General features: G+C 37.6%; 2 protein-coding genes across 3 annotated transcripts in view; one reads left to right on the top strand and one right to left on the bottom strand.

Annotated features, from left to right (window-relative positions):
* The first annotated feature begins 5,455 nt into the window (after positions 1–5,455).
* The window catches only part of LOC144971394 (uncharacterized), a 65,223-nt gene continuing 58,246 nt past the window's right edge, over positions 5,456–12,432 (top strand). Inside the window, exon 1 of one of the 2 annotated variants that reach the window (XM_078912221.1) lies at positions 5,456–5,904. In XM_078912221.1, coding sequence (XP_078768347.1) covers positions 5,797–5,904 — 108 coding nt within the window. In that variant the 5' untranslated portion in view covers positions 5,456–5,796. The remainder of the gene's footprint in view (positions 5,905–12,432) is intronic. The other variant, XM_078912222.1, reaches the window with a different exon arrangement.
* Positions 7,072–10,968, bottom strand: LOC144971638 (uncharacterized). The gene is made up of 5 exons (XM_078912713.1): positions 10,263–10,968; positions 9,464–9,719; positions 8,703–9,146; positions 7,828–8,077; positions 7,072–7,608 (listed from the first exon to the last, which is right to left on the bottom strand). Exons 1-5 carry the CDS (start codon positions 10,573–10,575, stop codon positions 7,072–7,074), a joined length of 1,800 nt encoding a protein of 599 aa, XP_078768839.1. The 5' UTR covers positions 10,576–10,968.

The following is a 12,432-nucleotide window of genomic DNA, read 5'->3' as shown; positions in this document are numbered from 1 at the left end:
TATTTAATCACTAGTTCAAATAAGTTAAAACTAGAGATTCATATCAGTCTTCGGTAATTGCGACGTGATGTAAATAAAAAGCAATAAATTATAAAGTCAAAATTGGATGCAAACTATATAAGTTGTTACTTTATGTTAATGTGTTTTGCTTTTATTCGGAAAATAGTAATTTTTGTAATAGTATGATGTGAACTCATAACCACTAGCCGGAACTACTGTGTCACAAGATTTTTTTTTTAAAACGATGAAGTCATCTCTTACTTTGTGGTGCGAAACTGTTTAAATATTTAGCAGTGTAAAATCTCTAATTGTATGACAGCGGTTTTAAAGTGGCTTTTTATAGGTCGTGAAGAAGAAATCTTTTTTTGTGATATGGCATCACAATTCAATACGGGCCAAAATCTTTATTCAGTTAAGAGAAATTGATTCGGAGGTTGACACAAAGTTTTGCAACTTTTGATAGAGGGACATCTTAGAAAAACTAGAAAAACATGCGCCATTCATAAAACATCTGACTACTATAGTTCATTCCTAAAGTACAGTCAATGAGTAGCATCAGAATCAGATCCATAGTTCCCTTCCATATAGTCATAGAGTTGTTTAATAGAGTCTCATCTTAGATCAATGAGACAAAACTATATATTCAGACTACTAGTTCATTCCTTTCAGTCAATGGAGTAGATCAGATCCATAATTCCTTTCCATAGTCACAGAGATAATAGTAATAGTAATAGAGTGAGTGAGTGTAACTGTAACAACTACAACAGTACCTCAGTACTGACTCAGTAACATCTCAGATCAATGAGGCAAAACTATATATTAAGAGTCTTAGTTACTAGTCCCATACGATTGACAGTCATATCAGCAACACAGATCCATGTAATGGGCATTCTATATATTCAGAGTCAGAGTCCAAGTTCCATCATATATGAATATGATATGGTAATATCAGACCCACTAACTAGATAGCAACTTCTAGATAGTAGTGTAGAAATAGAAAGGACTGTTCAAGATAAAGTTGTGAAGTTGACGTGACGAGCAAAGGGGCCCTCTAGACTTATACACTAGACTAAAACAATAAAGTCAATATTTGTCAGTTAACCATATAGAAAAAATATATAAATATAAAGCCGCAGGCCATAATTCATCATAATAAAATAAGGAACAGTAATCTGATTCGGATTCCGAATCAGGCAGAGTCTGATTCTGATTATCTGTGCGACTCGACAGAACAAGCACGACAATGAGCCCAACTATCGTCTGCAGGAACTACAGTTGATAATTCTAAACATGTCTTAAATTATTATTACGCAATTATTATTGGTACTTACCACTTTTCAAAGATTCTGGTTCGATAAATTAGCCATAGTTATTAAAAGGTATTGAAATCAGATTCGTACTTTCGATTTCAAAAAAGATAACAAACCCAATCACTCAGTTTGTAAGAGGGCGTCATAGAAAATTAGTTCATACTTTCCTGTGAAATTTTTGATAGTTCACTACTTTTTGTATATTTTCATATCATTCAAGACATAAGAAATATTATTTAAAACTTATGGTCGCCAATTAACCAAATTAGTATAAAGTACCGAAATTATAAGAACAGAATCAATTATTGCGCATTCAAGGAAATTGTACCAAGGCAGAAAAGCGGTAGTTTTGCTTGAAATCGTTATCCAACCAATGGCCCCCACTAGCGGGGGCTGAAAATCCAAGGCGAGCCTCCTTTCTAAAGCCCTCCTTGCACCAGACATAAACCCACAAGACAACACTCCAACTAATACCAACACAACAAAATATACACAGCGGAAACAACAAGAATAGGAATCACGCGACAAATCCTCACACACACCAAAACGAATTACATCCATGCCAAACCTCCACCGACATATCACACCACCTATAATAATCCCATTAGAAAGGACAACCTCCCCTACACCCCCACCCACACCTCAAAACCCCAATAAGAAAGCCACAAAATCTCCCCAAAACACCACAACCACACCATCACCCTTCAGAACACACACTTCGCTAACACGATCACCACCTGTAACTAGCCCAAGAGCGAGAAAACCTCTAAGAGCATACCACCCAAAACCCATCCAAACAAACACATCACACCAACAAAGGAGCTCTTCACTTAAGAGGAAGACCCCACCCATCCACAACATAGAAAGAGAACGGTCACTCCCCAGACCACCATGACACATGGGAGACATACACCCCAACATTTAAACAATAACATACATTAGGCCCAGACATGCTGCCCACAAACCACACATACATACGCAACTCTAGACATAGTGGACACGCCACCTCTAGGGTACAAGCACCACCATACACAAAAAAATCAACAGAACAAAAAGCAAACTACAAAGAGGATGACTTCCCACCATTGGCAATTATGACTTGAAACACCAGAGGTATAAGACAAAAAATACAAAATATCAAAAATCTAATAAGAGAATATAGACCAGACTTCCTACTTCTACAAGAAACGAACATACATGGCAATTACAACCAAGAACGAATACTTTTTGACCTTAGACGAGACGTTAAAAATATATTTTGGACAAACGACAGGAAAAAAAAAAGACACTATATAGAGGCGTAGCCAAACTGCAAATCTCCGACAAATAGACAGTCACCCAACATGACTATGACAACACCGGACGAATAGGTAAAATAGGCGTGACCCAAAACGGCTACAATTTCCAAATTTACAACATCTATGGACCTGCCTCCAAGACAGACGAAAAAAGGACAACCTTCATGGACTTAGAAAAAAGAATAGAGACAAACCAATCTACACCCATTATCCTAGCAGGAGATTTCAATAACACACTACACACCCGCGACACAACCCACCATAGAACACAACTAACAGTAACAGTGATAGACAAACAGAAAACCAACAGAAAGGAAACAAAGTACAAAACAATCAATATCATTGTCAGGGCGTGCGACAACAAAACCGAAATATAAACACAACCACAAAAACAATAGAAAAACTGAAAGCAATAGAACAAAACAAAACAAAAAAATACAAAGGCCACAAAGTAAGAAGCACATACAAAACACGCAATGACTACATAGAACTAAACGACACAATAGCAAGAATAGAAAACGAATTACACAGACGAAAGATAGACAAAATCAGAACCACAGACGGGCAAATAACAAAAAACGAGACAGACATCCTTAAGACCTTTCATGATTTTTACAAACAACTGTACACAAGTGGCAAAATATCAACAGACATACAAGACCACTACACCAATTTCACAAAGAAGCTGACAGACGAACAGAAAGAACAATTAGACACAAAGATGACCCATAGCACAGTCTAGACATCATGAACACAAACAAATCCCCAGGCCCCGATGGCTTAACAGTAGAATTTTACAAAAGTTTCTTCCCCCTCCTTAAAAAAAAACCTTCCTGGAACTGACCAAAAGAAATACACAAAGAAGGACAATTAACGAAGAGCCAAAAGATATCATACATAACCCTCATACCCAAAGAAAGCAACACAACAGACGTCAAACAATACAGACTACAAATTTATAGCCAAAACATTAAGCAACAAAATCAAAACTTACCTACCCCAACTGATAGACCAAGAACAAACATGTAGCATCAAAAACTGAACAATAGAGCAACACACAAACTTCATCAGAGACCTTATAGAATATGCAAAACACACACACACACACTCACACACACATGCATACATTTTGTCTATCGATCAAGAAAAAGCTTTCGATAGGTTAGAAGATAGCTTCTTACACAAAATACTAGAATACAACAACATTGGTCCTTATTTCAGAAGATGGATAAAAAGACTGTACAACAAGCCCTCCAGCTGTGTGATCGTCAACCAAAGAATATCTGACCCCTTCCAAATCGGTCGGTCAGTACGACAGGGTTGCTCTCTCTCGGCCCAACTATACATTTTATGTCTTGAAACCGTTTTAGAAAAAAATAGGAGAAACTCGAAAATTAAAGACACCAGAATCCCCGTAAAAGCCAACAAAAAAACTCATCGCGTGTGCAGATGATACAACCCTGTTTCCGAGAGATATGCCTAGCATAATAAAATTTTAGACACCTTTAACAATTTCGGCATCGAAAGTGGTGCCAAAGTAAATATCAAAAAGACCAAAATCATGAATCTCGGTTCAGGTAGCAGTGGTAGTGAAACTGAAAGAGCCCAGGTACTCGACATTCAATGGGTTAAGCAAATCAAAATCTTCGGAATAACGTACTGCCAAAGAACCACTACACCGAAACACATCTGGAGTGGAATTATACACAACATAGACAGGAAACTACATTCATACACATACATTAAGGCCAATATATTCGATAGAACACCTACATCATTCCAACATCAAAATCTTCAAACCTCCGTACACGACAATAAAGGAATTAGAAAGACGCATAGACACATTCATACTACAACGCAAAACCGAGTCCACACGAAATACTGACACTCCCCACGCACAGAATTGGGCGGCACAGGACTAAAATGTATTAAAAGACCTTTAGATACAGCTAGGATCCGATATATTGACAAAATAATGCAAGAATCGACAGGAAATAAATTCGGGACAAATCTAACACGATAGGGACACGACTAACACAATTTAAAAAGATCGACCTCACACTCCCCCATTTCATCACCACAACCACTACTATAACAACCACCACCACATCATCATCACTACCACTGCTACCTGAACCACAACCACCACATCATCATCATGACCACTACTTATACAACCACCATCACCACCACTACTACTACAACCACCAACACCACAACCACATCATCATCACTACCACTACAATAACGACCACTATCACATCATCATCACTACCACTACTACTACAACCACCACCACATCATCCTAACTACCACAAGTACTACAATCACTACGATTAGGTTTTGGAGCTTTACTTTATTTAAAATAAGAAAAATTTTGGGGTTGTATTTGGCAATGTGTTTATCTACCATAATATAATTCTAATCAGTTATCTATTTAGAACTATAAATATGTAAACACAATGCCAAATACCATTCCAATTCCCTTTTCTTGTGTGCAGAAATTCCTCTCTCGGCGTTGAAATTCCTACGAGTGGTATCTGAAATTCCTGTGAGCCAAAGTTACAGTTGGCGTCTCTGTAGTAATATGAAGAAGAAGAAGAGAAAGGCGGGAAGGGGGAATTCAGGGCTGACATATGGCCAAATATGTAACCAAATTGACCAAGTACGTAAGATATATATGTTTATAACACCATTGTTCTTTTAACCAGACTAATAGATTTTCTTAAGACCACGTTGATGAGTTTTTTTAAGGGGTCAAAGATGATTTGATCAACATATATGTAATATTTGGCAACGCGAACTTCCATTTGGTTACTTTTTATATTAGCAGTTCTGACTTGTTACTGGCAGATTTGTAATGCTACGATGGCTACTACCAGAGTGCTACTAGTTATTGTCAAAGTGAAAAAAATTGCTACAAACTTCGTCCTTCGGTGAAATTATTTTTTCGTTGACAGCAATTTAAGTTCATTCGACGACGTTTAATTAAAGATACGAGGGTAATAATGCAGTCACCTCCATGGCCGAATTGAACAAGCTTTAGTGACAATCTTGAAATTATTATTCCGAAAATAATAGATTATAGTTTTTAAGTTAGGTATCGCCTATCGTGTTTTCATTGGTTTCAATATGGCGGACATTCTATGAGCCAGGTTCACACTTCAAATTTTGTCTTCTGAGATAAAATGGATGTCAATTCTGATCAACCGGTGACAGAGGAGGACAATTTTAAAAGATACACACCCCAACACCCATTGCCCGAAGAATTGAAAAAGCTTGCAAGGGATGACACGGTGAGAATAATGAACAATTCATGAGGTGTTAACTTCAAAGATTGGCCGAAGGAGAGTTATCCTGATTGACTTGAACTTGAAATTCGCGACTTAGGTTTGGTTGATAAACCGTCAGAGTCGACTCTGAATAACTGTCTACGGTTATTCAGAGTCGACTCTGAATAACTGTCTACGTTTATTCAGAGTCGGGGAGTCCACTCTGAATAACTGTAGACAGTTGACTCTGAATAACTGTCTACAGTTATTCATTCAGAGTCGGGGAGTCGACTCTGAATAACTGTCTACAGTTATTCAGAGTCGGGGAGTCGACTCTGAATAACTGTAGACAGTTATGAGTGATGAACTTCCAGTTACCAACCACACGGTTTTTTTTGTTTTTTTTTCTTCTCTCCAACCTCTGTTTAACCCTACGGGAAAAAATCGTTTTACTTTTTGGTAGGCCTATTTTCTTGTTTCTTCTGTCATGGCAGTTTTTTGCATCGGTGATTTGCATTGCGGCCGCAAAATTTGCAATTTTTTGCAAATTGTCGAGATTTTGCAAAAAAAAAAACAACAACAAAAAAAAAAGAAATATTTAAAAAAATATAGTGGGGACCAGTGATGATAATCTTCCGCGGATTTCTGGGATTTTAGGATTTGTTCATAAATGTTCCGTTGTTTTTTGTCATGTCAAACATTTTCTGCTCAGTGGTAGTTCAGGGGGAAAAAAACAATAATATGCCTTCTATCATTTTTTGACACCTCTGCTCAGTTGCATGAATTTTGGTGACACTCCTTTATTTATGACGTTAGTATAGCTGGCATCGCGGAAAATTGCCATTTGAAATCCCAAATTTTGCCAAATTTTGCCACAAAAAAATGACAATTTTGCCACAAAAAATAGAAAAATTTGCCACATTTTGCCGTAAAAATTGCCAAATTTTGCAAATTTTGTTAACTAATCGGATAACTTTTTTTCGTTCCCGGGACCCCAAATACTACAATGATCTGAAGATGCACACAAAAGTCACTCAGGTGCAGATCAGAATGAAAAATGATTTAAAACATCAATCTTAATCTTATATCAAAACAAAAGTACGAAAAACCTGCAAAGAGAGGTATCAAAATTTAAATAAACAAGATATTCATAGGAAATAAAACTGTTATAATAAAGGAACACCAAAGCCTTTAAGTTTGCTTCGTTGAGCCGCCTTCTCCTGTCTGAAAATACAAGATTATAAATGGAGAAGGACCTCTCAGCATCAGCAGAATTAAGGCAGGTGTATATGTATCTCTTTGCCAGCGTAGCAAGATGGGAACATCTGAGCTAACACTGTTCCAAAAAACAGTCAGATCAAGTGGAATGCCTCCAGATGCCGACACTGCTCTTGGACCAAGAGACTCTTTATATCGAAGTACTTCTACACGAGGTACTTCATGAATACCAGGAATGGTCAAAGAATCAATATCAGAGTCAGCAATGAACACTAAATTGCAAGGATTGAAGAAAGGTATCTCCTTCAATAATTCCATCCCTGGTTGGCCTTCCGTCGATGAATATTTCTCAAGCTTTTCATTGGCCAAAGAGAAAGCTTGACAAAACCTATCCTGGAGCTGAAGCTTGAGATGTTGGTCCAGGTCATGCGGACAGTGTCTTTCTACATCTTGTAGGGTCACATGGCAAGATGAAAACTGGTCCTTAATTTCCATGAGCTTTGACCACGCCTGGTGAAAATAGAAATAAGAATAAGGCAAGGATTAAAAAACATAAGAAAGTATTTTTGTTTTGTAATTCTTTTCTTGCTCTAGTCAAAGACATTCAACTATAATGTTGTGTCCAAAGGCAGAGTTTCAACAAAGATGGAATCGTTTCATTAATAATGATACCTGCTCTTAATCTTATAAAATAAGATTTAAAGGTAGGAGGAGAAAATGAATATTTACTGTCATGGCGATTGGACGTTGGCTTTGGAATACATCAGTAGCTACAACGATGGACTGAGACTGCTGGATTATAAAGCTCATCTCTGCTTGAATTAACTGGCGCTCCGACACCGAGCAGAGGATATCATTCAAGTAGACTAACGACTCTGGAGCCGTGCGCCCACAGTGCTCCATTTCCTTCGCAATGAATGTGGCAAAGTGCTGCAAATTTTTCTCATGGTATGAGACCGCTTCAAACCAACAATTCCATCTGGATTTTGAAAAGGAAGTAAAAGAAATGATGCATTTTTAATTCATTTGTTAAATTGAATTTTTATTTGAAAAGAAGATAACATTATACCTACTTAATCTATCAGTTTTTGGCCTTATAGTATAGTCTGTTGAATTTACCATCATCATATGACTTGACCTAGTGAGGACTAATGTTAGGCATTGACTTTAATGGTTGACTATGACCCTCTTACTTTACCCCGAAATAATTGTGCAAGATAGCTTCCAATATTTATTTTTAAAAATTCTAGTGCATTTTCTTATATCAATGGTTAAAGCAAACTAACTTTGAAATAAAAAAATGATGACAATCTAAAAAGATAACATAATGGAATAATCAATTCTATTAAGCCATAGCAAGCACTTTCCCAGTCAGATACTTAATTAAAGCTCATCTTTCAACAAAAAAAAGGGAGCAGATTACTATAACTGTAACATGATACTACTAAATATGTTTACTAACATATCAAATTAGGTAATAAGAATGACTGACCCTCCTATTTGTCAATATCCAATATTAACAATGTGTCACCTTTAGGTGAAAAAAGTTTTTTTAAAGACCCAGATGAATCATGACCAAGAAAGGAAAATTCTCAAAATCTCACCGTGTAGCGATTGGGTTTGGAGGCATCTTTGGAGATTTGACGAGTGGTGTCAGGAATCGCAGATATCTTGCCTTTCTGGCATTGGCGTTCCAAAATATCGCATTTGCAGCTTTGACGAATTTGTTGGTGCGATTGAAGGGCTTTCTGAAGGCATCACCCACTAGGCTCATGATATGAGCCATGCATGTGATATGCGTAGCATTTGGCATGAGCCCTTTCAATACATCATTGAAAGCCTTCCTCATGTATGCTGCATTGTCTGTGTTTACGGTGACGACGTCAGTAAACTTGATGCCAGTGGAGACTAAGCATTCAATTATGGCCGTCGCAACGGTTGTGTGGTTTGTGACAGACAAAAATCTTGTGTCCAAGAGGTAACTTTGGACTTTGTCCACATCAGCGCTCAAGGGTTCCAGTGGTGCAGCTAAGACATTGAGGACAAACCTGAAAAGATAGGCGATACAAATAAGAGAAAACACAAAATAACATATAGGGAAGGATGCAAAAGTGATATCATAATTGCTCTCAGCATTTAATTATAGAATTCAAACTAAGGATTCGAACTGATCACTGTGTATGTTGTGTTGTGTAGTACGCCCATATATATATATATATATATATATATATATATATGATTGTGCGTGAGTGTGTGTGTGTGTGTGTGTGTGTGTATTCACCTGCCTCCTACTCCTATATATAAATTACTCTTTCGCTTTAGTTTCTACAAACATTGTCAGTCAAAAACAAAAAACAAAACCCACCTTCCAACATCATCAGACATTTCATCACAGATGATGGCCACAGGCTTGTTTATAACTTTCTTATACACCACTTCTTTTTTGTTGGTGAACTCCCTCTTTAAGTAGCATTCCTGCAGCTGATGAGCTTGTGGAATGGCACCACCGTTTTCAACTCTTGTCTGCAAGAAGTTTCTGACTGCTGGGTGGTCAACCTTCGATAAGGGAATGTTTGCTGCAGCAAACATTGAAACAACTTCATTGCAGATATCATTTCTTGCTGAAAGAAAGAAATTTAAAAAATAGTTTGTTAATATGAATAGCTTTAAAAAATAAGCTTTATATGGCGCAATATCCACTAAACGTGCTCAAAGCACTTTACAAGGGGTCCGTGGCCAACAGCAACATTTAACAGGTAGGATGGGACATGAAGCCTGTTAGGGGATATTACAATTTTTTTCGGACAGAGACAACGCTGTTAACGGCCAGGTACTCATTTTACACCTCCATTTCATGAGAGAATGTGAGTAAAGAGCCTTCTCCAAGGACTCAACTATGCACTGAGCGAGGCTCGAACCCAGGTCCTTCCGATCCTAAAGCGAGTGTCTTTTCACTATACCACAAAGTAATAATAAAAAGAACAACAATGATAATAATAATAATAATAATAATAATAATAATAATCATCATCATCATCATCATAATAATAATAATAGTAATAATAATACCCTCATCTTTTATATAGTTGTAATTGTATAGATTTATAGAGCAATATCCACCCAAAACTAAGTACTCATTTAGAGGGAAAGGGTGCACCACTCACCTTGCGTTGAAACTGTAGACGGTTTCTTCAAAACAGAATCCAATGTCCTCTGCTTCTTCACTGCTTCACTCTCATCCACGTCAGTGGCATGTGACCTCTTCATTCTTTCTTCTTTTGTTTTATGGTCTGCGGAATTGCGGTGGCTATCCACAGAAGACTTTCGTAAGTGGTCAATAACCTTGTTGCATGGTGTGCAGAATAGCTTTGAACCACTGACGTGGGTCCACTGGCTGTATTCTGAGTGTCGCTGGTGTGCAGTGACATGGCGAGCACATTTTGCCTTCTTCATGTCTAAACCAAGGAACTTGTCCATAGCGAGTTTGTAATCAACAAGTAGATGTAAGAGAAAAGAACGCCGGTAGCGAAACCAATTGAAGATAACAATAATAGCGTCACTCGTCACTAAGGTGAAAGTGAAAGTAGAAAAACTCCTTTTAATTGCAATGTAACGTCTGTTAGTAGTATGGCAGTTTAAAAACCAGACTGGGCAGCTTCCAGTAGCAGTTTAAACAGACCAGGAGCTATGAGAAAATGAAAGAAAGGGACGATGCTGACTTTCGGAAATTCGCCACTTTAAAAAAACCACTCGGGTTAAATAATGGTGAAAAATTTAGATTTTTCATGAAATTTGTAAAATTTGCGGTAAATTGCGGAAAAGTGCGAATTTTGCGGCCGCAAATTTGCCATTGCGGCCGCGAAAAACCACGATGACGTTAGTATAGATACGCTGGCGCAGAATGTCAAAGGCAGCACAAGACACATGGTGGCCATGAATGAGAAGATGATCGAAAGGGAAGGGGATGGAGCAAATGGGTGTAAATATTTGTGTACTTTTTAGCTGTAACATGATAATACATTCATTTGACGATTTTATAAGGTTTATAAGCGTGTTTATAAATGTGTTGCACGCGCCATAAAACCCTTAAAAACAAAAAAAAACAAACAAACAAGGACCGTACCGCCAAAATGGGGGTTAATAATATTGCCAAAGGAAAAAAATACCAAAGCGCCTTAAGCGGGGGCTCGAACTGGGTGACTTCCCAGGTCACAGTGCATTGCCTTAACCACTCGTCCACCTCGCTCTTGAAAAGATATATATATTTCTTCTTTTTTAAGTTTTGTTTTGTTTTTGTTTGATTGTTCTGAATTTGTTAATATAATTCATTACAACTTGTGTCTAATTATAAAACAATTAAAAAAAAATAAAAATCAATTCATTAATTCTCTCTCTCTCTCTCTCTCTCTCTCTCTCTCTCTCTCTCTCTCTCTCTCTGCCACCCTTCTATCTTCATATTATGTTTATAGATATCATTTAGTAATAGAGAGATAATAAGTTAGGCTGATCGATTTAAGAAATGATTGTTTATAAGCTAATTTAAATTTGCTTTGTTGATGGAATATGTTTTGCAATTGATTAAAGATTCTTAGTTATAAGCGACTGAAGTTGAAAAATCGCCAAGTTTTAAGAATTTGGCACTAAAATTGCCAAAGTCACAAAATAACCGTAGTAAACTGGTATAAAATTGAAAGAAACTCATCTCGCAAGAACTCAACTCGATAATTCGATAGGCTACTCGGCTCTAAATATCTGTACACATGGTTATCCAGGGTCGACTCTGAATAACCATCTACAGTTATCCAGAGTCGACTCTGAATAACTGCCTACAGTTATCCAGAGTCGACTCTGAATAACTGCCTACAGTTATCCAGAGTCGACTCTGAATAACCACTTCGTTCCAGTATTCTTCTCCAGTTCCCACCTCCTCTTCCATTATCACCACCATCGCCTCCTTTCCTCCTTCACTTTGGCAGCTTTTAATGACTAATGGTGTTCACACTTAGTCTTTAGTCTCACTATTTTGAAACTCTCATTAGATAGACTATGTTATGATGATCGACCCAATCAGCAAATTGCTTTATGACGCCAGTGCACCGTCGCTAACCCGCCTGGAAGCTTCGTCACAACACACCGTTCAACTAGATGCTCTGCGGTTTTGGGTTCTTTCCCACATCGGGTACATGTTGGACAGGTGGAAAGTCCCCACTGATGAAGTTGAAGTTGATGAAGCGCAGGTTCTCGACCGAAGTCGATTCACTACCACCCAGTGTCTCCTCTTACTGGTGGAGAAGCCTGGAAACTTCTCACCTAGTTTCGAGGAGTGTATGTCCC

This window comes from Berghia stephanieae, chromosome 4, assembly GCF_034508935.2.
Source record: "Berghia stephanieae isolate SIO BIC M18660-M18661 chromosome 4, UCSD_Bste_1.3, whole genome shotgun sequence".
Classification (NCBI taxonomy): domain Eukaryota; kingdom Metazoa; phylum Mollusca; class Gastropoda; order Nudibranchia; family Aeolidiidae; genus Berghia; species Berghia stephanieae.
This window is presented reverse-complemented; position numbering and strand designations above follow the sequence as displayed.